This window comes from Typopeltis vanoorti, chromosome 12 (genome assembly GCF_054136105.1).
Source record: "Typopeltis vanoorti isolate ZY-2024b chromosome 12, IOZ_Tvanoo_1.0, whole genome shotgun sequence".
NCBI classification, from domain to species: domain Eukaryota; kingdom Metazoa; phylum Arthropoda; class Arachnida; order Uropygi; family Thelyphonidae; genus Typopeltis; species Typopeltis vanoorti.
This window is the reverse complement of record NC_143560.1, coordinates 132,771,926-132,799,705: the sequence shown is the minus strand read 5'-3', so window position 1 is coordinate 132,799,705 and position 27,780 is coordinate 132,771,926. Positions and strand designations below refer to the sequence as shown.

The following is a 27,780-nucleotide window of genomic DNA, read 5'->3' as shown; positions in this document are numbered from 1 at the left end:
TCTCTCTCTCTGACATCTAGTTCTATTCATAGCTTTGCTGACAAAAGTACTCTCCACTCCTCTTTTTCATTTTCAAAACCTTGTAGTGCTCAGGTAACTCCTGCTTCAAGATCTTTAACTGATTTCCTAAACACCAATCTCCTTGCCATTCTCAAGTGAGGTGAGGATAACCTGGTGAATTTTAATATTAAAATGTAGTCCTGTCTCATTTCTAAAAAGAAAGAAAGATCATTCTGTTCTCTCCCTCACTTTTGACAGTATTACTCGCACATCCAATCTATCCTTGCATGAACACACCACATCCACAGCTTCTTCAGCCTCCAGAATTCTGTATTCTTTTCTGTTCCATACAGTACTTCTGTCCTGCACTTTATAAAGCGTAAATCCACCCTACCGTAGGGCGGATTTAAACTTTTTTTGGCATGGGGCACCTAAAACCTCTTTCAGAATGCTTGATTATACACAAAAGTGAGCCATTCACTTAATCTATCACACTTCCCTCACCTCCTCCCTCTTAGTCACTTTCCTATAGACGTTCTGTTGCTGCATTATCTGTTCTACAGGTATTTTCATCAGCACTGCTTCTCTGAACTGGCTAGTACAATCCCTCCACTTTCCTGTGCTCATGTGTGAACACAAAGCAGCTGCCATCAACACCTATTTACAGTTCAACTCCAAACTCATCGAATCAACTTCTCATCCTCTCCCTTCATTTCCTACACCTCTGCTCTTTGGAACAATCTTCCCCAATGATTACAACCTTCGGCTTTTCAAAAAGCACATCAACACATTCCTCTCTTCCATCTCTCACTTACCCACACATAGCACTGTCATGCCATAGGTCTTGGGACTTTTTGTGTGTGGAGCTGATATTTAATTTAAAAGAAAAAAAAAAGTGAAATCGATAGACTCCATATACAAGTAGCCTAATCATGAAGATCATGTGCTAACCTTGAATATAGATTTGCTTCCATATATTTGGATAGATACCGACTGAGCATGAAATAGTACAGACATGATATAGGACAAGTGTTACTTCTGGAGCAACTCAAGATCTTTTGGTATCTAGGTTATTAAGATTCTAAAATTTATGTATGAAATTTTTTATGAGATAAAGAAATACTAAAAAGATGAAATTTAATATTCCAGCTGTCAGATACTCTGCCAGATAATGCTCCGAGGTAATGCATGTTTATCAGGGAGCACTGTTGAGACCACACAGTGAACAGAGAGAGAATGCTTTCTCTATGGGAGACATAACTGCCTTCTTCATTAACACAAGACATGATGCTGTCTGATTAGAGAAGAGAAGAAAATAATCTATTAATGCATTTCTTAGAAGAGTTGGAGGTTTTATACATTGGGGATGGCTGTTCCAAAGGACAGGTATATGAAATTAAGGAAGAATAGATGAAAAATTAGTTCAGTGAGTTTGGAACTGAACAATATAAGGATGTTGACATGTACAACTGCCCATGTTGTACATGATTAGAATGAAGTGGAGGAATAATGATGCTCAGCTCATTTGAGCAGCATATATAGAAATACCAATAGAAAATGCATAATGCAGAAACATGGCATCTATGGGAAATTGATCGGAGGAAGTTACTGAGAATAGTGTCATCTATTAAGTACCTCTTCTGGAAAAAATCTAGCATTCTGAGTGAAGAATTTTGATGCTCCCATATGTGAGAACAGTATTCTAAGATTTACAGAAGAGAAGTAATCTTTAAAACAAAAAAAGAGCCCGTGCTTTTCAAGGCTGAAGTGGCTATGGATGTGATGTGTTTATTGCCAGTATAGGCTAGATGTGAAAAGTCAGCCCAAGAAAAGAAAACTAATCTTGGTTGAGTGGAAAATGTTATTCAGTGGTGAGGGAAAGCATGAGACATAGTTTTTCTTCTGGGAAATAAGATCCTGCTTTATGCAGGATTGGGTCTTCATCTCACTTGAGAATGGCTAGAAGTAGATTTTGTTTAAGGCATCATCAGTCATAGAAGATCCTGAAGCTTTCTTCTGAATACTACAAGGTTTTGTGAATTATTAAGAGGAATGGAGTGTACCATCAGCAATGCTATGAGTCGGATTGAACATTAGTGAGAGAAAATCATTGATGTATAGAAGAAAAGGTGTAGATGAAAGCCGAGAGAGCCTTGAGGTGCTCCAACATTGATGGAAAAATTAGATGAGAAGAAACATCCACCATGGTACTCAAATATCCATAGAGGAAGGTAGTAGCAATCCAATGATAAAGAATAGGGAAGATCATAAGATGTCAGCTTGAAAAGAAGACCACAATGCCAGAATTGACCAAATGCCTTGGAAATATTAAGAGTGACTACATGATGTTCTCCAGATCTTTCCATGAGGTAGGTAAGGATAGCAAGGAGGTTTGCTTTAAAATGAGAAAGTCAGAATCCCTATTGGTGATTGCAAAATAACCAATAGGTCTCTAAGTGGCGAAGAAGCTGGTTCAATCTTCTCCTTCACCTTTGAGAGTATTGAGGTGAAGGCAGTGGGACAATAACTTGATGGCTGATTTTTATCTTTCCCTTTTTAGGAACTAGCTGCATAAAAGCTTGTTTCCTCTGTTATATAGATACCAGGCAAGTAGGACAGTTTGTAAAGACATAACAGGATGGCTATTAAAACTCCTCCTCCCTAACACTCAACCCTGCAAGTTATAAATTATTTTGATAATGCTGCAAGTTTAAAAAAAAAAAAAAATTACTTCCATATCCACTTTGTCAACTTTCATGATCTTAACTATGGTGTGTGCCACCTCACCTACAGACATCTGAATCCAACTTGCTATTTTAACAGAACCACAGCAAATGCTACTATCACCTTCTCTTCAAGGATTAGGCATTTGCCTGTTCTGGCTTCACTGGTCTCTCCATCTTGTCGCTGGTCTTCCTCTGTCTCTTTCCCTTTGGTCTATGTGTGTCCACCTGTTTTGGCAGCTAATATATTTCCATTTCTCTCTTAATTCTTTAATCTTTCATTTATGTTATAAATATCTAGTTCTTTTCTGATGTCCTCATTTCTTATATGGCCTATTTTGTGCAGCCTGTATTTTACTTTCCTCTTTCTTTTTAACCATCCATGTTTCTGAACCATATAACAGAGTGGAAATGGCCATTACTTTGTAAAATTTTAGTTCAGTTTCTTGTCTTGTTTTTTTTTTCAGTGTCCTTTTAACTGATCCACAGATTTTCTGGAATTTCTTTTTTTTTTCATCTGTATCTTTATCTTTTAGATATGTTATTATGTAGCCAAAATAATTAAACTGCGTCATCTGTTCTATAATTTTATTATTAGTAGTAGTAGTATTACCATCATCATCCCAAGACCCCATGGAGTCAAAGACTCTTCTAGGAGATCCTTTTCTCATGCACACAGCTCACCACAACCATGCCTTAAACACATTCATATTCTCTCATTTCTTTGCACCTGTAGACCCACACTCTCAGGCAAGGCATTCCAATCATTCACAACTCTGCATGCAAAAAACCTTCTTTTCACTCCCCTGCTCACACCCTCCTTATACTGCTTCCAGGGATTACCTCTGGTTCTCCCCTGATCTCCCATCATTTTTCTGTAAAACCTCTCCAACATTGATCCTATAATAATTTCTTACTAATTGTTGAAAGTTTTTCACTTGATTTAATCCATTATCAAAGTGTAAGCAAACAAACTTTGCGATGAAGTATCTTTCAGGACTGGGGCAACTCGTAGTATAACGAGTTGCCCCAAAAGTGTGCATTAAGGGAAGGATCACTGTCCAGACTGGTTTCAACGTTTACTGAGGTCTCATCAGTGGGAGCAACACCCAGAGGTGGTGATACTATCATCATCATTATCATCATCGTCAAATTCCTGCCATGTACCCTCAAGGGGTGTACAGGATATGATAGTACTACATGAAAAAAATTACATCATTATTAATTTCCTATCTACAATTTTCCTCCAAATCAGTCTGTTACTTGTCAAGACTCCAACATTATCAGATCTTATATTTCTATCGTCTAAAGCAATTTGTACCGTATCAATCCACCTAGGTCTTCCTCTGGGTCGTTTTGCTGCCAGCCTGGCAGAGAACACTTGTTTTGCTAATCTTTCCTTGCCCATTCTGTTTAAGTGACCATACCACCTGAGATTAGTTCTGATAATGCATTCCTGGATGCTGACAATGTCAAGTTCTTTCCTAATATCCTCGTTTTTAATATGATATTGCCATTTATGCCATCTGTTCACACCTATAATCTTTCTCAGGACTCTCATATCTGTGGTCTCTAGTCTTTGGTCAAGTGTTTTACTTCTGACCCAGCTCTCAGATCCATAAGTTAAAACTGGTTTGAACACTGTCTTGTATACAGCTAATTTAGTGTTCCGACTAATTTCTCTCTTATTCTATATGAATTTATTCAATTGACTTCCCACCATACCAGCTTTGCTGATTCTGTTGTCTATTTCTATATTTAATTTACCATCTTCAGTAAAAATCGTGCCTAAATAGCTGAAATGTTTTACTTGTTCCACAGGTTCTCCATTCACAACACAGTTGACATTTTCAATGATTCGGGCTATTTTCATTGTCTTTGTCTTTTTATTGCTGACCTTCATACCATATCTATTACAACAGCTATTCAATTTAGTCAGAAAATCTTGCAGACTTGTAGCAGATTTATTTAGAAGTATAACATCATCCGCATAAAGCAAAGAGCTGACATTAACATCTCCAATTTTGATATCATGTTTAATACCACTTTCCTTCATAATATGATCCATATAGATAATGAATAACAGAGGGGATAATGTACATCCTTGTCTCACACCAGATTTAACATTAAACCACCTTCCTGTACTTCCTTCAATTCTAACTGCTGACTTACAACTCAAATAAAGACTAAGTATTGCTTGATATAATGCCCCATTCACACCATATAACTGCAGCGTATCGAATAGCTTCTCTCATGGCACCTTGTCATATGCCTTTTCCAGATCGACAAAACTTAAATACAGATCTTTGTTATATTCCCATGCTTTCTCCACTATTTGTCGTAAAGTGAAGATCTGATCCTGACAGCCTCTATTTGGCCTGAATGCAGCTTGTTCTTCACCAAGCTTTTCTTCCACAATTCTTCTCAACCGTTTCTCAAGTATACTTGCATAGATCTTGCCAGGAACACTCAGTATGGAAATACCTTTATAATTCTCACATTCAGTTTTATTTCCCTTTTTATATATGGGTACTATGAGAGCACTACTCCAATCATCAGGAATTCGTCCCTCTGTCCAGGCTTTCTGAACTATGCAGTGCAGCCACTGTAAGACTCTTATACCACCATACTTCAGCATTTCTGATCGAATATCATCTACTCTTGCTGCTTTTCCACATTTCAAGCCTTTGATGGCTTTTTCTACTTGAAGTATGGATATGTATTCCTGACTGCATGCCTGGTCAGTGTTTTTTACCACTGTGCTGTCATCACTGCTTGTTTCATTTAGCAGTTTTTCAAAGTAATTACTCCATACTTCAAGAATATCTTTCTCTCCCATTTTCATGTCACCTTTATCATCTCTAATTCTTTTTACAGCACTCTTTCCTCCATTCTTAAGCTTCTTCAACAACCTCCAGATTATTTTTCCGCCTTCTCATCATCATCATCATCAAATTCCTGCCATGTACCCTCAAGGGGTGCACAGGATATGACAGTACTACATGAAAAAATTAAATCATTACTAACTTCCTATCTACAATTTTCCTCCAAATCAGTCTGTTACTTGTCAAGACTCCAACATTATCAGACCTTATATTTCTATCGTCTAAGGCACTTTGTACCGTATCAATCCACCTATATCTTGGTCTTCCTCTGGGTCGTTTTCCTGCCAACCTGGCAGAGAACACTTGTTTTGCTAATCTTTCCTCTCCCATTCTATTTAAGTGACCATACCATCTGAGATTAGCTCTGCTAACGCATTCCTGGATGCTGACAATGTCAAGTTCTTTCCTAATATCCTCATTTTTAATATGATATTGCCATTGATGCCATCTGTTTATGCCTCTAATCTTTCTCAGGACTCTCATATCTGCGGTCTCTAGTCTTTGGTCAAGTGTTTTACTTCTGACCCAGCTCTCAGATCCATAAGTTAAAATTGGTTTGAACACAGTCTTGTATACAGCTAATTTAGTGTTCCGACTAATTTCTTTCTTATTCCATATGAATTTATTCATTTGACTTCCCACGATACCAGCTTTGCTGATTATGTTGTCTATTTCTATATTTAGTTTACCATCTTCAGTAAAAATTGTGCCTAAGTAGCTGAAATGTTTTACTTGTTCCACAGGTTCTCCATTCACAACACAGTTGACATTTTCAATGATTCTGCCTATTTTCATTGTCTTTGTCTTTTTATTGCTGACCTTCATACCATATCTATTACAACAGCTATTCAATTTAGTCAGAGAATCTTGCAGACTTGTAGCGGATTTATTTAGAAGTATAACATCATCCGCATAAAGCAAAGAGCTGACATTAACATTTCCAATTTTGATATCAGGTTTAATACCACATTCCTTCATAATGTGATCCATATAGATAATGAATAACAGGGGATAATGTACATCCTTGTCTCACACCAGATTTAACATTAAACCATCTTCCTGTACTTCCTTCAATTCTAACTGCTGACTTACAACTCAAATAAAAACTGAGTATTGTTTAATATAATGCTGCACTGACACCATACAACTGCAGCGTATTGAATAGCTTCTCTCTTGGCACCTTGTCATATGCCTTTTCCAAATCGACAAAACTTAAATACAGATCTTTGTTATATTCCCATGCTTTCTCGACTATTTGTCGTAAAGTGAAGATCTGATCCTGACAGCTTCTATTTGGCCTGAATCCAGCTTGTTCTTCACCAAGCTTTTCTTCCACAATTCTTCTCAACCGTTTCTCAAGTATACTTGCATAGATCTTGCCAGGAACACTCAGTAGGGAAATACCTCTGTAATTCTCGCATTCAGTTTTATTTCCCTTTTTATATATGGGTACTATGAGAGCTCTACTCCAATCATCGGGAATTCGTCCCTCTGTCCAGGCTTTCTGAACTATGCAGTGCAGCCACTGTAAGACTCTTATACCACCATACTTCAGCATTTCTGGTCGAATATCATCTACTCCTGCTGCCTTTCCACATTTCAAGCCTTTGATGGCTTTTTCTACTTCAAGTATGGATATGTATTCCTGACTGCATGCCTGGTCAGTGTTTTTTATCACTGTGCTGTCATCACTGCTTGTTTCATTTAGTAGTTTTTCAAAGTAATTACTCCATACTTCAAGGATATCTTTTTCTCCTGTTTTCATTTCACCTTTATCATCTCTAATTCCTTTTACAGCACTCTTTCCTCCATTCCTAAGCTTCTTCAACAACCTCCAGAATATTTTGCCACCTTCTTGATATTTATTTTCTATATTCTTGCCAAAGTCCTCCCATGACTTTTGTTTAGCTAGTTTTACACACTGTTTAGCTTTCTTACATTTGTCTCTGTATTCTGTAAGAGTAAAAGCTGACTTATTTGCCAGGAACTTTTGATATGCTTTCTTCTTTTCCTTCACTGCCTCTTTAACTTCCTGTGTCCACCAGGGAGTTCTGATTTTTTTATCTTTGCACACAACCTCACCACATGCCTCTCTGGCAGAATCAATCAATGTTTCCTTCAGAGTTTGCCACTGAATCTCCAAGGTTTGATTCCTGTTCTCAAACTCTTTCATTTTCTTTTCAATAATATTTCTGTATTTTAGTCTACAGTTTACATCTGAGAGCTGCTCAACTTTTATTCGCTTTAAAACTTTCTTACATGTTATTCTTTTCAATATGAAATTCAATTTTATCCTGCTCAAGACTAAATAGTGATCACTTCCAATTTCAAATCCTCTGTACACTCTGGTGTCCTGCACCAGGGAGAAAACATCACTATCAACAATAACATAGTCAATGAGGCTTTTCTTATTCCTAGCCTCTTCTCTCCATGTGAATTTGTGCACATTTTTATGTTGGAACATGGTGTTAGTAATAACCAGTCCATGTCCTGAGCAGAAATCCAACAGATATTTGCCATTATTATTAGCTTTGCTCTTTTCTCCAAATTTTCCCAAAATATTTTTGTATGTCTCACAATCATTTCCTACTCTACTATTTAGATCCCCAACAAGGACCAACTTTTCCTTTTTCATTGTGTCAGTTGCTTTTTCTAAAGCCTCAAAAAATTCCTCCACTTCTACCTTAGTAGAACCTTCTGTGGGACCATAGGCACAAATAAGTCTCATTGTCCAGTTCCCCATTCTCATATTTGCCCACATTACTCTACTTGAGACTGACTGCCATTCAAGAAGATTAGCCTCGTATTTTGTGTTGAATACTATGGCTACTCCTTCTTTTCCTTGATTGTTATTGCCTGAATATAACATTTTGTATTTATTGCTCAGAAAGATCTCACCAGTTTTGGTCTTTTTTGTTTCAGTCACCCCTATTATGTCGATCTGGTACTTATCTAATTCCTCAGCTAGCTCCATTTCTTTGCCATTCAGGCTTCTTACGTTGATAGTACCGATCTTTAACTCTGGTGATGTTGAGGTGATCTTTAACATCTGGTGATGCCGCCTTCTTGATATTTATTTTCTATATTCTTGCCAAAGTCCTCCCATGACTTTTGTTTAGCTAGTTTTACACAGTGTTTAGCATTCTTGCATTTGTGTCTATATTCTCTAAGAGCACAAGCTGACTTATTTGACAGGAACTTTTGGTATGCTTTCTTCTTTTCCTTCACTGCCTCTTTAACTTCCTGTATATACCAGGGTGGTCTGATTTTTTTATCCTTACAGACAACCTCACCATATGCCTCTCTGGCAGAATCAATCAATGTTTTCTTCAGAGTTTGCCACTGAATCTCCAAGGTTTGATTCCTGTTCTCAGACTCTTTCATTTTTTCTTCAATAATCTTTGTGTATTTTAGTCTACAGTTCACATCTGAGAGCTGCTCAACTTTTATTCGCTTTAAAACTTTCTTACATGTTATTCTTTTCAATATGAAATTCAATTTTATCCTGCTCAAGACTAAATAGTGATCACTTCCAATTTCAAATCCTCTGTACACTCTGGTGTCAAGCATCAGGGAGAAAACATCACTATCAACAATAACATAGTCAATGAGACTTTTCTTATTCCTAGCCTCTTCTCTCCATGTGAATTTGTGCACATTTTTATGTTGGAACATGGTGTTAGTAATAACCAGTCCATGTCCTGAGCAGAAATCCAACAGATATTTGCCATTATTATTAGCTTTGCTCTTTTCTCCAAATTTTCCCAAAATATTTTTGTATGTCTCACAATCATTTCCTACTCTGCTATTTAGATCCCCAACAAGGACCAACTTTTCATTTTTCATTGTGTCAGTTGCTTTTTCTAAAGTCTCAAAAAATTCCTCCACTTCTACCTTAGTAGAACCTTCTGTGGGACCATAGGTACAAATAAGTCTCATTGTCCAGTTCCCCATTCTCATATTTGCCCACATTACTCTACTTGAGACCGCCTGCCATTCAAGAAGATTAGCCTCGTATTTTGTGTTGAATACTATGGCTACTCCTTCTTTTCCTTGATTGTCATTGCCTGAATATAACATTTTGTATTTATTGCTCAGAAAGATCTCACCAGTTTTGGTCTTTTTTGTTTCAGTCACCCCTATTATGTCGATCTGGTACTTATCTAATTCCTCAGCTAGCTCCATTTCTTTGCCATTCAGGCTTCTTACGTTGATAGTACCGATCTTTAACTCTGGTGATGTTGAGTTGGGGTTTATTTTCAGATTTGTTCCAGTAGCTGACTTTTTGCTGTTCGCCCTGGTTCCCTGGCAAAAACAACGGGGGCCTTGTTTAACCGGGCGATGCCCCAGCCAGCATGAAATTTTGTAATGTTGTACCATCATTTTGTATATTGGTTTAAGCCAATAAGAATACAATTTGGTCGGCTAAATCCCAAATTGCTAGCCCATCCTTCTTCGTTCAGTATCCAGGTAGATACCCAACAGGGTGCACCACGAGAAGGTGAGGATTGGACATTAGGTCAGAAGCCCTGGTCGATTCTCCGCATTCCTTTAAAGGCTATGTGGAGGTCTCCTCTCAGTTAAACAGCTTTGACCCTTAAGCACCCCATGGTGATACTGAGGTGGAAGTAATGGAGAAGTCATACTTTCCTATATGGGTTGTCAAAATGTGTCACACCTTTTGACAACTCATATTTATTGAAAGTTTTTCACTTGGTTATATTATAAATTAAAGATACCAAGAAATTATATACTTGGTTTAATCCATTATCCAAGTGTAAGCAAACTAAGTTTGCGGCTGAAGTATCTTTCAGGACTAGGGCGACTCGTGGCGAAGGTGGTATAACTTCTCGTCACTTAGTATCCTGTAATGCAAAGCACATCTTCTTGTGCTCCCACTGGTGAGACTTCAATAAAGGTCGAAAACGGTCTGGGCAGTGATCTTTCCCTTAATGCATAGCATTATACATGTCTGCAAGGAGATGTGCTTTGCATTATGGAATACTACGGCAAGAGTGATGGAAAGTTATACCACCTTTGCCACGAGTTGCCTCAGTCCTGAAAGATACTTCAGGTGCAAACTTTGTTTGCTTACACTTGGATAATGGATTAAATCAAGTATATAATTTCTTAGTAACTTGTAGGTCTCTATCATATCACCCCTCTTCCTCCTAACCACTAGATTCTGTAAATTGCATCTTTTCAACCTTTCCTCATATTCAACATTCCAAAGATCAGAAACTACCTTAGTCAATAGCCTCTGGACCTCGACACCATCTCTTTGTCATTTTGAAAACCAGACGATCAGTGGCATCGCATGCCCATTTCAGTTGGGTGTGCTGTCCTGGCTTATGCTATCATGCTACAAAATTCACGTCAGTTTGACTTTGTGATTGCATTTTTATCGATGTATGAAAGTTTTAAGAGTGTATAGCATATCAATACTCATCTCAATTGGTCTACTGCAGTTATTTGAATACTTTAATTTATCAATTAATTGTAACCAAATCTGCATAGAGTGAGGGACAATGTGTTTGTTTTTAGATATATTAGAAAACAATAATGAAGGAGAATGCTATATTTGGTTGCCCAACATCAGCCTCTGCGACAAATCGGTTGGGATCGCGTGCATGAAGTCACATCCTATAAAAAGGCCGATCCCAAGTAGATGGGATAAGGCACAAGAGGAGGAGGAAGAAGAAGAAGAAGAATGTTATATTTGGTTGGTTTTTTTAATTACTGAAAAGTCTATAATTTGGAAGAGAAGGACGAAGCTTTCCTCCTTCAATTACAATATTATTTCCCATTGTAAATATAGGGGCAAAAGTTATAATTTTATCGATAATTATATATTAAAAACTTGTATATATTATACATAAAAACTTGCCAACCATGTCAGTTCACACTTCACGCAAACAAAACAGCAATTCATGACAAATGAGAACGTTCAACTGGATTGGTTGACACAATAACCAATCACAGCCTCTAGGTGCTATGGGCTCAGAGCTCACCCTGCCTCACCTTCTGAATGGTTCAAAATACTAGAACGCTAAGAATTTTGACTCGCTGCGCCATCTGTACATCATTTCAAAGGGCTATTAACGCAAATGTGATGCAATGTTTACACATTGAAAAGTACCCTCATGAGGCATTAGTCTATTGAATATACTTTTAGGAATCACACAAAGTCTGGAAACAATTAGGGGAGTCTTTAATGAGAATAAATGCAAAATATAATATCGGTGATATTGCTATTCGGTGGATTAGCACCGCACACCTAGCACACCCGGAATATTCACCCATGCAGGTGACCAAATCTATGCACAGTAGTCCATGTGTGGCTTAATCAAAGCCTTATACAATGACAAGTCAGTGTCCTCTGCATCATTCCCAGAATTCTTTGTGTTGTCCTCACAATTTTAGCACTGTGTCCCCTAAATTTCATAACCTTATCCACTGTCACCCGAAGACCTCTTATTTCCTCCACCTCTAACAATATATCCCCACCAAGCATAAATTCTACATCCCATCTTTCCTTTCCAAATTTTAAAACCTTACATTTTTGCAATGTTGAACTCACATCCCCATTCACTCAATTTATTCAAGTCTTCTTGTAAGGCCACAACATCTTCTCTACTTTTCATAGTTCGTCCCAACTTTGCATCATCTGCAAACAACTGAATATCCCCATCCAAATCTTCGCCATTATCATTAACAAACAAGTTAAACATCAATGTCCCTAAAACAGATCCCTGAGGCACACCACTAGTGACTTTACTCTTCCGGGATATGTTTCTCCATACACAACTTGCTCATACTTATCAGATAGCCAGTCTCTGATCCAATGTGCTCATCTAATATCCAACCCCTTCCGCTCTAGTTTGACTATCAACACAAATTAACCAATAAGACCCCATCTAGACTACTGTGCACAGATATGGGTACCAGAGTTTCATCTTGATGGTGAGGAGGTGGAGAGGATTCAGAGATGTGTGACCAAGATAATAGCAGGTCTATGGAATGAACCTTATGAGAACAGGTTGAATATTTGTGGGTTGCAAAAATTGGTTGATCGGCGGAAAAGGGTTGATGTGATTGAGACATTCAAATTACTGAAGGGTTTCTACACGATTGATCCAGAAGATATTTTTGAGAATAGGACTGGTGGTGGGAGGACTAGAGGCCATACATGGAAGCTGGGAAAGAATGTGGTTAGCAGGGGTGTTAGAGCTAGGATTTTTACTTGGAGAGTGGTGAATGAGTGGAATAGGCTGCCAGAGTCTGTTGTGGGTGCTATGTCTGTGAATGAGTTCAAGGCGAGGTATGATAGATACTGTGTGAATGTCGAATAGTTGTTCTTCACGTGATGTTAGGGCCTCCCTCGATGAGTCTGTCGACTCCTTGGAGTTGCCTGAAATAATAATAATAATAAAAAAACTTATCATGTGGTTCTTTATCATTTATGGTGATATAGTATCCTCTCCTCTGTCCAAGGAAGCCGTCACCTTCTTGTAATGACTAAGCAGATTACTTAAACATGTCCTCTCTTTAGAAAATCTATGCTGTCCATCAAAAATAATACAATTATTGTCAACTCAATTCTGGATCCTAGTTCTAACCAGCTTCTCCAACAACTTAATTTGTCCACACCACCTGACATACAGATAGGCCTATAATTTGATTCTTGAGTTCTATCACCTCAATTATAAAGCACACAATCTTGCCCTCCTTCCATTCTTTCGGAACTCAACCCAATGCAAAACTCATAATAAAAAAATATGTCAAGGCAGCTCCTTGGCACATTTCTTTAGAATATGTGGTGATATATTATCAAGTCCCATAGCCTTATTAACATCAAGTTTGCTCAATTCCCAATACACCTCTTGCTCACTTACAGTCACTCTCTCTCCTCCTCCCCATCATCATCTGCTCTCAATCTCTCCATGATGTCACATACGCGAGAATGAAATACTTTTATGAACTGCTCATTAAGTATCTCCACTATATCTTCTGCAGCAATTGCTGTTATACCATTTTCTCCAATCAATGTCATCCTTCCATGATCATTCTTTTTTTTTTTTTCTTGCTGGCTACATATTTAAAGAACTCCCTAAGATTCTTTTGGCTTCATTAGCTAACTGCTGCTAATACTTCACTTTTGCTACCCTCACCAACTAAGTCATGCTCTTTGCCTGGTTTTTGTAATCCCCGTGGAATTGATTATTATCACTTCTCTTATGCTGCCTCCATAATGCTTTTTTCTCTGTATTGCATTCTCAATCTCTTCATTCATCCGTTTCACATCTATCTTATTTAATCTTCTGACCCTTGGAATACATTTAGACATTGCTTCTACTAGATAGTTCTTGAATATCCCCAAGCTGCATTGATCTCTTTTCCATTTTCTATAACTATTTCTGATCTAACACATCCCGACCTTTTAATGCCATTACTTTCGTTTTCTTTTGTGAAATCTTTGAATTGTGTTATTGGCTTATTTTGTTTAATTCATAAACTGATTTTTGAAGGTCATCTTCATTGTCTTGTAATATAATCTGATTATCTGCATATCAAGTTAGCCAGAAGAACTGATAACAGTTCTTCTGGCTAACTTGATACCTAGTTTTTTTCTTGTTTTCAATATTATAATTATATGATCATATATATTGAATAGAGTTGAAGATAAGCTACGTTCCTGTCTGACAGCCTGATTTATTTCAATCTCTTTATTAATTTATTATCTAACTGTAACTGTATTTTGTATCTTTATATAAACTTTGTATAGCTTATATCAAATGTAATGGATATCTTTGTTTTTACATTATTTTCTATAGTTTTTCTCTGTGTATTTTATCGAAAGCTTTCTCGTAATCTATAAAGGCCACATGAGTCTCTTAATTAAATTCTCATCTTTTTTTTTTATCAATAATTTGTTTTAGAACATTAATATTGTCTATACATGACCTTCCACGTGTGAAACCATTTTGTTCTTCTGAGAGTAGATTGTTTGCAATATTTCCAAGTCTTTCATTCAGTATTTTGCTGTAAATTTTGTAACCTGTATTTAATAAACTTATTCTTCTGTAATTTTCTGCACGGTTAGCCAAGTGGCTTTGCGCTTCGCAACCCTATGACTGGGGAAGGAGTGTCCCAGGTTTGATTCCCGTCGAGACATGTGGAATTTGAGGATCTTCCTCAGCCATAGCCAAGTTAGCTGGTCTTGGGTGCGGGCAGTAGGGATTTTTTTTTCCCGCCAGTTTATCTGGCATTTTTCATCCCGCAAGCAGGCTAACCGACCCCGTGAACATACGCTACTACAGCCAAAAATATACCCCCAGCAGCAGGCTAGGCAACAGGTCGGTTGGGAGTGGTACTAACAAAAAGTCGCATCTAAGTAACACATGGACCCTGCATAGGAAGCAGGAATAACGCATAGTGAAAGAAGAAGATTCTTCTGTAATTTCCACAATCATCTCTGTCTTCTTTCTTAAATATAGATAGAACCTTAACTTTTAACCAATCTGATGGAACCTCTTACTTTCTTCAACAGTTATTTATTAATTTTAAGAATCTGTAATATAAATATTCTCCACCATATTTCCAAAGCTCTGTATTTATGCCATCTAATTTGGTTGATTGTCCATTTTTTGATACCTTTGTTGCTTCTTTTAGTTTTTCCAATTTTATTGGTTCTATATCAGTGCTGATTTCTTCATTATTATTTTCTGCAATTAAATTTAGATCATACCATAAATTCTTATAATGTTCTATCCATTGTTTCTCTTGTATAATGTTGATTTGTGCTGTATCTCTTTCTTCATTGTTTAATTTCCTTAATATTTTGTAGGCTATATCTTGACTTCTCTGTATGTCTTCTTCTATTTTATTAATAAATCTGTCCCAAGAATCTTGGTCAGCTTTCTGCACTATAGTTTTAGCTATATTTCTTTTTTTGATTTTGTATATTTCTTCTGTTTCTTTTATATGTTTTTGAAGGAGTGATTTGCATGCCATTTATTTTTCTTTTATTGTATTGTCTACATCTGTGTACCACATTTTTAACGTTTTTCTTTTTAATATTTTCTTTTTCTTTCCAAGTACTTCAGAGGCTGCTTTATGGATTATCTTTATTAACATTTTCCATTCTTCTATATCTTCACTGATTTGGGCTTCTTTTAGGTAATCTGTTAATCATGATTGATACAGCATTCTAATGCTTAATGTTATCTCCACCTTGATGTGGTAAGGAAGCAAGCAGAAAGGAAAGGCAACATAAAACTAAGTGAAACACATGGACAAAAGATTAGTCCTAACTAGGTGAAGTGCCCTCTGTGGGCACGTGTTAACGTAAACTGTGATCTCGAAGCATTAGTGTTTTCCATATTTTGGGAAGTTTAATGCAACCATATTTATTCATATTAGACTGATTTCTAAGAGCAGCTCCCCATTCCAAGAACAGTCCTCGTCTAAATTTACTGTGATAGAGCATGATGTTTGTTTTTCAATTTATTCTATGAGCACTATCTAAAGCATGGTCTTCAAGGCCTGATTGACCATTGCATTACTGCAGATATGTTTTACCATATCTGCAGTATATGATTGACCATTATATGATTGACCATTGCATTATTGCAGATATGTTTTTTGTGCTTTTCCATGCAGATATTAGCTGATCTCCTTGTCTGTCCAGGCACTGAAAGAGAGAGGACAGGGGGGGGGGGATGATCTTTAATAGAACAAATAAGAATAGAAAGTTTTTGGCGGGACTTGAAAGCCATACAGAGATTGTATTTCTTTAAGATTCTGGTTATTTTTTTCTGAAGTGCCTCGGACATAGGGGATCATAATAGCATTACTAAAATTTATGAAGGGAAGGAGTATTACTGAAGAGAAAGTTGAGGATTGTGTGAAAGATTGATTATTTTTTTTTTATACTGTGGGAACTGTAACCATTAGATAAGGTGTGTATATGAGTAACATCTGCTGGAAGAGAGGACTCATTGGAACAAAGGCTATAGGCTCTATTGGTTAGTGTTTTAATGATACCATGTTGTTGTGAGGTGGAGGGAGACAATGGGAAAGTTTGTGAATGTATCTCCTTTTGTGGGCTTCCTGTATGCTATGCAGGATGCCCACTATATCTCCTGTTCATTATACATGAATTCCACTCACAAAAATGCAAAGCGAGATTTTTGAAACCAAAACTCAACCTTTTGTATTTCTTCATTCAGCTCACACCCAACATCCTCAAAAAAAAAATAATACTAATAAATAAATAAATAAACAAATGCAAATCAAAATTTGAAAGCGCCAGGTGCAGAAAACTCTCGTCTGTTCAAATTTTACTTAGCAAAACATGATGATCTGCCTTCTACCCATTGCAGTGGGGGTTGTCAGCTTCCTCTCTGGTAACTCACCATTATTCATCGCAGATGGTTTCCTCTCCTCATATTTCTTCATCAGTGTAGGTGTACTTCAGTGTGCTCTTTACTTTCACCTGCTCTGTTCCTCTTTTACATAAACAACCTGTTCTCACTGACTTTAAATATTATCCATAACTTCACTAATAATATTACACTCCATTTCTCTTTTCATTTGATAAACCATGTAGTGTCCAATTATTAGAAGCCTCAAGATTTACTGCAACCAGTGACCTAGACTCTGTTCTCTTTGTTATACTTCAGTGAGGTGAGGACAACCTTGTGATTTTCAATGCTACTACTAAAATCTGTGGAATTTCTCGCAAGAATGCTTTCACACCAGTTCCTCTAACTTTCAATAATACCCAGATATCGAAATGTGATATCTTCCTTCTTGGGCTAACCCACACCTCTAGCTTTCCTGGCACAAACATATCTCAGTCATAGCTTCTGCAGCTGCCATAAAATAGTAATTTTCCACTTGAGGCACTATTTCTTCACCTGTGCAACTGCTAGCACTGTATAAATCCCAAATTGGCCCTAACAATGAAATACACTTGGGGTTGTGCACCCAAGTCATCTCTAAAATTCAGTGCTGATATTCAGAAGACGGTAATCTGGCAATTGAGGATCCTTCTCTCACAGATCTACTCCAATCTCTCTTTAAAATAACTTCATTGATTGGAACATAAGACATAATTAGTTAAACATAACATGCATTTTACTTACATAAATATTTTATTGGCATAAAATTTTCACCTCAGTATCAAGAGCATCTTCAATATGACTTTCAGATTAAACAACTAGAACAGAAGCTGGTACATTCATGAAAACATGCAGACTGCACATATGTAATGTTGTGTGTCATGATCTAAATACACATACTAGCCACTGAATTAGAAATCAGTGGTTTGCATGTATGCATGCAACTGACTATACCAATTCTCTTCAATTACATGCGCATAGTTCATTGAGATATGGGATGGGAATAGCCTTCATTAAATGCTTTAGCTAATTGTTGTACACAGGATGTTCTCTTTTGTCTAAAATAACATTAAGGTAAGATATGTGTCATAGCTTCTCTGCACCCATAACCAGCCCTGCATGAAGTGTCTATATTATGCTTGCCACAGGCTATATAAACTTTGGTAAGAAGGGCATTTATCCTAGACCTGACCAGATCTAAATAATTCCATCCAGGTAATAATGACTCAATCAAGGTTGCTGGCCTGCAGCTGAAAACATTAATCCTGAATACCACCACTTGTTCAAAATATTGATAGGTTTAAGAGAGTGATTGGAAATATTAAAGATGTAATCCTGGATTTCATTTTGTCTTCATTAACAGCAAGACCTCTGGGAGTAAAATAATGAGCAGCATACTGAACAACTCCTGAAGACCAGTTTCAGCGACAGATATCACATCTGCAAACACCAATACATTTCTTTTGCATCCATCAAATTAAAACCAATATATGGTTGTACAGTTGAAAGAAAGCCATCAATAACAACATTAAAAAAGATAAATTATGATAACAGATCTTAGCTGATGCCATGTATAGAAAAAATTGATAATGTTTTAGCTCCAATATTAATTGTAATAGATGACCTCCTATATAATTCTGAAATGTAATCTTTAAAAAGAACAGGAAAAAACAATCCTTGAAAGTGCTTCAAGAATAGCAGTATGAGAAACACTGTCAAAAGTGTTCTGTAAATTCAGTGAAGCAATCATAAGTAGAACTCACAATTGATGAGCTTCAGAAATTAAGATGGGTAATATTTTTCGCAAATCCATCTGCAGGAATTGAAGGCTCTTTCTTAACATCATGAGTAAATATCTTCTGCGAACACTTAACCAATATTTTGTGAAATTTAGGAGTTATAATAATAGTTCTGTATTGAGATATATGATTAGCATTTGATTTTTTAAGGATGAAAATATTCATTGACTTTTTAAGCAGTGGAAAAATACGATTAAAGAAGAAAAGAAGATTCTACAGGACAAGTGACATCCTTTAAGAATCTTGAGAGGAATATTCTTCAACTTAATTGCAGTAAAGCCATCAGGACTGGGAGCAGAAGAATTTTCCAGAAAGTTGCTTATTTCTGAATGTTCAGTCATATAATAAAGACAATCTGAATGAAATGAAGAATGATATAAAAAAAAAAAAAAACTATTAGAATGAAATATGGGCTGTGAAACAAAGAATATTTGGTTCCAACAGCCTACCAAATCTTAACATTGATTAGAAGATGGTAGAAGTTCTCCTTCTAATATTAGTCTTGAATCAGTGCACTCTATTTCGCCTATACGTGTCCTGAATATGAATATATTTTCTTTTCCTTCTTTTATGAGAGGTCACCTCGATGCTTCCATAGGATTAATCCACTCAGTGCCTACTGAAGAATGACATTGTTAACAAAAGACAAGGAGAACAATGAAATTTTGATCAAATAAAGCTTTAGAAATAATACCTTTAGGTGATCAATGATAATAACTCCAATGGAGATTCTCATATAGACTGAAGCAAATAAGATGTTTGAGAACAGGAACCTAACCTTAGAAGTTCAGTGGCAAATCCTGAAGAAAACATTCATTGATTTAGCCCGAGAGGCATGTGGTGAGGTTGTCTGCAAGGATAGAAAAATCAGAAAACAGATGTACACAGGAAGTTAGAGGCAGTGAAGGAAAGGAAGAAAGCATATCAAAAGTTCCTGGCAAATAAGTCAGCTTGTGCACTTGGAGAATATAGAGACAAAGGTAAAAAAGCTAAACACTGTGTAAAACTAGCTAAACAAAAGTCATGGGAAGATTTTGGTAAGAGCATAGAAAATAAATATCAAGAAGGTGGAAAGATATTCTGGAGGTTGTTCAAAAAGCTCAGAAATGGAGGAAAGGAATTAGAGATGATAATGGTGACATGAAAACTGGAGAAAAACATATCCTTCATGTATGCAGTAATTACTTCAGAAAATTTCTAAATAAAACATTAGTGACAGCACAGTGGTAAAAAAAAAAAAAACCTCAACAGGCATGCAATTAGGAATTCATATTCATACTTGAAGTAGAAAAAGCCATCAAAAGCCTGAAATGTGGAAAGGCAGCTGATGAAGTAGATGATATTTGACCAGAAATGCTCAAGTATGGAGGTATAAAAGTTTTATAGTGGCTGCACTGCATAATTCAGAAGGCCTGGACAGAGGGATGAATTCCAGATGATTGTAGTAGAGCTCTCATGTATAAAAAGGGAAATAAAACTGAATGTGAGAATTGCAGAGATATTTCCCTACTGAGTCAGTGACAAGTAAGATATATGCAAGTATACTTGAGAAATGGTTGAGAAGAATTGTGAAAGAAAAGCTTGGTGAAGAACAAGCTGGATTCAGGCCAAATAGAGGCTATCAGGATCAGATCTTCACTTTACGACAAATAGTCGAGAAAGCATGGGAATATAACAAAGATCTGTATTTAAGTTTTGTCGATCTGGAAAAGGCATATGACAAGGTGCCAAGAGAAAAGCTATTCAAAACACTACAGTTGTATGGTGTCAGTGCAGCATTATATTAAACAATACTCAGTTTTTATTTGAGTTGTAAGTCAGCAGTTAGAATTGAAGGAAGTACAGGAAAATGGTTTAATGTTAAATCTGGTGTCAGACAAGGATGTACATTTTCCCTCATATTGTACAAGGATGTACAATATGAGGGAAAATGGTACTAAACCTGATATCAAAATAGGAGATGTTAATCTCGGCTCTGTACTTTATGCACTTGATGTTATACTTCTAAATAAATCTGCTACAAGACTGCAAGATTCCCCGATCAAATTGAATGACTGTTGTTATAGATATGGTATGAAGGTCAGCAATAACAAGACAGAGATAATGAAATAGGCAGAAGCATTGAAAATATCAACTGCATTGTGAATGGAGAACCTATGGAAAAAGTAAAACATTTCAGCTATAGGCACAATTTTTAGTGATGATGGGAAATTAAATATGGAAATTGACAATAGAATCAACAAAGCTGGTATGGTAGGAAGTCAACTGAATAAATTTATATGGAATAAGGGATAAATTAGTCAAAATACTAAATTAGCTGATACAACACAATGTTCAAGCCAACTTTAACTTATGGATCTGAGAGCTGGGTTAGAAATAAAACACTTGACCAAAGACTAGAGACCACTGATGTGAGACTCCTGAGAAAAATTAGGGGCGTCAACAGATGGCATCAATGGGAATATCATATTAAAAATGAGGGTATTAGGAAAGAACTTAACATTATTAGCATCCAGGAAATGTGTTAGTAGAGCTTATCTCAGGTGGTATAGTCACACAGAATGGGAGAGGAAAGATTAGCAAACCAAGTGTTCTCTGCCATGTTTGCAGGAAAAAAGACCCATAGGAAGACCAAGATTTGGTGGATTGATACAGTAAAAAGTGCCTTGGAAATATAAGATCTGATAATGTTGGAATCTTGACAGGTAACAGATTGATTTGGAGGAAAATTGTAGAGAGGAAGTTAGTGGTGATGTAAGTTTTTCTTATAGGACTATCATATCCTGTACATCCCTTGAGGTTACATGTCAGGAATTTGATGATGATGTAAAATGTGCTGAAAGTAATCTAAAAAAGGCTAGAACCATATGCTTAGAATGAAATGCCTGAAGAGCAGGCAGGCAGGCTTTAGGAGAGATAGAGGAACTGGACATCAGATAGCAAAACATGAGATGGATTATGAAAGGAAACAAGAGAATTTTCAAAGGAAGTATTCATCTGTTTTATTGATTATACAAAAGCTTTTGATTGTATGGATCACAATAGACTATGGAATGTGATTAGAGCAATGAAAATACCTGAAGATCTAAATCTCTTGATCAGAGAACTATATGACAGCCAAGAAGCTTAAGTAAAAACGGTCTTTGGAGAAACAGATAAAGTGATCGAGTGGTAAAAAAAAAGGATGTGACATAGCTGTATGTTGTTGCCCAATTTTTTTATATTTATAGTGAATATATTATGCGAATGGCTGAGGCTGACTTCAAAACCTATTAATTAAGTTTGGGGTTGAAAAATAAATAATTAAATATACAGATGATGGAACTCTCATAGTGGAAACTAAGGAAGATCTGGAGTAGTCAATTCTGTTGGTTAAGAGTGAAGGCATAAAAGTTGGGCTTAATTAAACATCAGCAATACAAAAGTGATGGCTTCTAGCAGTTTTGATGAATTTATGATTGAGAGTGATAAATTAGAGGTTGTTGCAAGTTATGATTTACTTTGGTCCAGAATAAGAAATGATGGTCAATGTGAAGATGAAATTAAAAGAAGGATAGCTATGAGGGAAATAGTTATGTTATGCCTGACAAAAAAGAAACTTTTAGAGAATATAAAGACAGAATGTTCCTTGGAGACCAAGACCGTGATTTTCTTAACAGGAGTTCATGCACTATGGGCGTATTATGCATGCAGATGATTGGAAAAGGCAATTGTGTTGGGGGAAACCTGCAAATGAGTTAGACAGAAAACATAAAGGAACTTACCAACTTACAACAGCTGAAAGAAAAAGAGACAGAGTGAGATGGAGAACCTTTGTTTGCAAGATAACCAAGAGGGTGACACAATAATAACCCACACAAAAGGCTTAAGACTTTTTGCCTTAAATTTTCTGTGAGTGTCATTGTCTTGTAAGATCCATGCTACTGTTCTCAGCCCATATCTTTACTCCCGTAATTGATTCAACTTCCATGCCACCATTAGCCTACTCTCATCCCATCCTTCTCTTTTCTTTTCTCTATTGTCCCTGAATTTATTGTACTTCCACGTTCTGTTCCTTCAAGGATGCATAATACGCCCATAGTGCATGAACTCCTGTTAAGAAAATCATGGTATTGGTCTCCAAGGAACATTCTGTCTTTATCTTTATGTTTATCATTGCTATGATCACTTCCACTTTTTCCATGATGCTTTTGTCATTAGTAAACACAAATCAGAACTGACTATCAGGTGATAGATATGTGTACAACACTTAAAGCCTGACCAGCTCAAATAAGCAGTGTCCGTGCGTGCATTTTTAACCACCTTCCTCATCATTGCTGCTGATGATTAGAAAAGGCATCATGTCAGCAGAACAAGTGGAAGTAATAATCATAACTGTATTTTTTTAAAGAAATTACAGTATAGACCAGTGGTTCTTAACCTTTTCGAAGTCATGGAACACTTTTGATTATAAGAAAACTTTGGGGAACACCAAAAGCATTAGGGTCATAAAACTAACAATAAAAATATGCATGGACTTGCCTTTTATTATGGAGCGATATTTAATTAAAAATATGTGCTAAATATGGCATTTTAGCACACCAAATATCATTTTGAAGACATTTTACAAGAGCATCTGTACCTTCATTTTTTTTTTAAAAAAAGGCCAATAATTCATTCTTAAGTTCTAAAAATTCAGGATAGCACTTTACCATCTTATTTCAGTGTGCAAAAAGCAAATATTCATACTTGGCTTCCATAGATATGCAAAATTTTTTAAAAGGCGTGCTTTTAAAGGTCTTGACTTGATGTCATTTATCATAATTACAACTTGGTCTAGTACAGGTTTTAATATTGCCGGTAATGTTTTTGAAACTAGGGATTCTCTGTGCAAAAAACAGTGCGTAGATATAATATTTGGGTTTATTTTCTTTGCAAGAATAACAAATCCTTTAATAGAGCCTACTGGTGACCTATAAACGATATTCTATTGGTTTAGAAGTCAATGTGCATAGCAGTCTTCAGTTGTTAGGATCAGAGTAGCCAATTACACTCAGAACTGTGTCATGTGACATCTTTCACCAGCGGAACACTTGTAACCAGTTCACGGAACACAAGTGTTCCGATGAACACCGGTTAAGAACCACTGGTATAGATTAATATATTAACTAAAATAAATTTAATGAATACTCCTGATATTTCAGCAAAGTCAAATTGCCATCATCAGGGAACAAAATATAAGATATGTACATGCAGGCACTACGCTAAATAATGAAGCTGAAGCATGTCAACCGAGAATATGTCAATTGTCATGCTGAAGTATGGAGGATTAGAGCTTCCTAAATTTGGGGCTGTTTCATGCATCTAAATTTGTTGAGGTTAGGGTAATTTCTTAAGGCAGAAGCAGATTCAAGGAAAAGTCTTTCATATTTATATTTGCTACAATGGAGTAGAGTGGCTTTCTTCTGGTGTATTCTATTGGGGATGTCTAAAGCATGGTCAGCAAGTCCTGCATGACTGCAGTGGTAGTGGGGAATCATATACATTTCACCACTACAGCCACTCATTACTTGCTGACCATGCTTTGGACACACCATAGAATACGCTGGAAGAAAGCCACTCTATTTCATTTGAGCAAATATAAATATGAAAGACTTTTCCTGCTTGAATCTGCTCCTTAAAAAAACCACCCTTATCTCAGCTAATTTGGTTCCATGAAACTATCCCAAATTTAATGTGGAAAAGTGTAATTATGCATTTTTCGATAAAAAAGATTAGAGGCTATGTACCATATTGAGAGAACTGTACTCCAGGAAGTTGATGAAGATGGGGATTTGAGGGTAGTAGAAGATAGAATTAAAGTTTAGATGGCATATTGCTAAAGTAGTCAGGCTAGCTCACAGAATTAATTGATTATTGAAGAATACACTAACAAGCAAAGATAAGGGAGTTATCATTCCTCTTTATAAAGCCTTGATACAACCACATCTAGATTACTGTATTCAGGTTTGATCATCTGCATTTCTTGGATATGAGGAAGTGATGGAAAGGATCCGGAGGCAGTGACCAAAGTGGTGATTGGTCTGTGGAATGCTCCGTACGAGGATAGATTTGAGGATTTTTAAAGCTGATTGATAGGTGAAAAAAAAAGGGATATGATGGAGACATTTCAGTTACTTAAAGGATTTTATTGGATTGATGCTGGGGAAATGTTTCAGCATTTGGCTAGAGGAGGCAGAACAAGAGATCATCGTTGGAAGTTGGGTAAGAGTGTAGTTAGCAAGGGTGTGAGGACTAGATTTTTATTTAGAGAGTAGTGAATGATTGGAATAGGTTGCAGACTCAGTTGTGAGAGCTTTGTATGTTAATGGATTCCGTAAGTGTGATAGATATTATATGAATGGTTTGAGTCTCCCACGAATGAGTCTTGGACTCATGGTCTAGTCCATGCAATAATAATAATAAATTTTGAAACTGAATATCATATGTATTCGAATATAACTCGCACTTTTTTCCTCAGAATTAAAGTTAAAAAATCGTTGTGCAAGATCATTGTGTGGATGGTCTGAAAAGTTCTCGGCCTAACAATGAAAAAACGAATTTATAATTTCAAAATTATTTTTATTTTTCAACATAATCTCTATTAAGACTAATACATTTATTCCAGGGATGCTCAAGCACCATTATCCCGTCCCTGTAGTAGTTCTCAGTAAGATCTGCAAAATACCCCTCTACAGCTGCAATCACCTCTTGATTCAACGAAAAACGTTGAGAGGACTTTAGAAGACCAGCAAAGAAGAGTTTTAGTTTTGGGAAGAGACAGAAGTCAGAGGGAGCCAAATCTGAAGAATAAGGTGGATGTTCCAACAATTCATAGTGCAGATCCCTTAATTTTCCCATTGCCAAAACATCATTGTGGGTTGGTGCTTTGTCCTGATGAAAGATGATTTTTTTCTTCTACAAACCAGGTGTTTTCTCACGAATTTTTTCGTCTAGTCTGGTTAAAAGATCGGAATAATATTCCCTGGTTATTGTTTTACCCTTTTCAAGATAATTAATAAACAAAATGCCTTTAGCATCCCAAAATACCAATGCCATGACCTTGTCTTTGGTGCTGAACAACTAGCTTCTGTCCACCGTTTTGACTGCTGTTTGGATTCTGGTGTGTACTGGTGAATTCAATTCTCATCCATAGTAATAAATTGACTCACAAAATCAGTTTTATTCTTGTTGAAATGTTCCAAGCACCGTTCAGAGATTTTCATGGGAGTGCGTTTTTCATCTGCGTGGCACCCATCTTGCGCAGAGCTTTTTCATTTGCAATTCTTCATGCAAAAAGTATCCTATATATTATTTTGAAATACCTATATCTCTGCAACTTGTCAGTCATCCAATACCATATCGTGAACTTGATCAATGATTTCTGGTGGTGTTATACTTTTTGGGCATCCTTCACGTGGATCATCTTCAAGGTTGGTACGACCACTTTTAAACTCGGCAGCTCATTTCTTAATTGCCAAAAATGAAGGAGAAGAGTGCCCATAAACTTTTATGAACTTCGAATGAATTTCTTTTGGTGTTAAACCTTCTTTTACAAAGTATTTTATAACTGAAAGATACTCCATTTTATCCATTTCAAAGGATACAGACAACACTTTGGCTTCCAACAGCTGTATTAAAAAAACTACTTGATAGAATGACTTGCAATTTCACAGCAATGTTTATGACAGATGTACCAACTTAAAAAAAAAAAAATCGTGCCAATAGTGTTGCCATTAATGGTTGAGGTCGAGAACTCTTCAGACCACCCACGTATATGCTGGGATTTTCGGAAACTCAAGTTTTTCAGGAAAAAACAAATTCAACATTTATAATTAAATCCTCAGTATTCATTATAATTTATAATTGCTCACATTGTTTATGAAATAAATGCATTTAAATTTTAATTATCAATGTTATTGACACAATCACCTTCATCACACAATATATTTGAATCTTTAGCGACTATGCTTCTATAATTAAATTAAAACAAACAGCCTAAATAGCATCATCTTCGCTCCCATCCAGGAAATTAGAGATGGTGGTTTTAAAAAACTCTTGGTGAAATCATCCACTCTGGATGATTTACATTTACCACTCCATCCCCAACACAATCCAAGATTAAGTAGAAGTCAATGCTCTCACTCCCACATTTCCTTTACTGGTTGTTTACATCTCTATGTATATAATTGGTGTGATATTAACAAAAGATCACAGGCAAGCCAACAATTGTTTAGTTAAAATGCTGATTCTCTTCAACCAAATTCCAAAATATCTGAAACTGCATAACAACATTCATTATCTATTTCTTAAAGTTTTAAACTTTTTTTTGTATGCAAGATATATGCGAAGCTTTTTATTTTCTTTTTCCATAAAGTGAAATCAGGGGTGCGAGATATATGCAAGAGCGAGTTATATTCAAGTAAATTGAATATAACTTTGAATATAAGTTAATATAATTGAATTGTCTGCAAGTAATTTTGATAGCATATCAGTTTCTGAAATGTTTATCATTCTTGTTCTGGTGGTATATTTACATTTAAGAAGTAGCATATTTTACAAAATGTTTATTGTCTTATGAAAGCACCTTTTAGTTGACCAGTAACAAAAGTTTTTTTGCTAGCTGCTCCTTTATAAACTGCATTTTCATCACAGTTTATTTATTTTTATTATTATTTTAATTTAATTTAATTTAATTTTTTGTTAACTGCAGCTTATAAAAGAGAATTCCAGAAGATATCATCATCTTTTAAAGAACTTGGATTTGCATTTGAAATGGATACTTCTTTGTGTAAGTATTACTGTTTTGGGGATTCTTCAAGATTATTATAACTTTCAGTTTATTTAGTTAGTTTTAGGTGAATTGTTTAGTTTTCTCATCATCACTGTGAAATTCTTTATATGTGCTCACAAGGGATTTATAAGTTACTATGATATTACTAAATAAAGT

At 36.1% G+C, this 27,780-nt stretch overlaps 1 protein-coding gene across 2 annotated transcripts in view; it reads left to right on the top strand.

The window, feature by feature from the left end:
- Positions 1–27,780, top strand: part of SH3PX1 (sorting nexin 33-like protein SH3PX1) — a 434,063-nt gene that overhangs the window by 281,386 nt on the left and 124,897 nt on the right. For both annotated transcript variants that reach the window (XM_090401212.1, XM_090401213.1), the window contains one exon: positions 27,544–27,621. In XM_090401212.1, the coding sequence (XP_090257338.1) occupies positions 27,544–27,621 (78 nt within the window). The remainder of the gene's footprint in view (positions 1–27,543; positions 27,622–27,780) is intronic.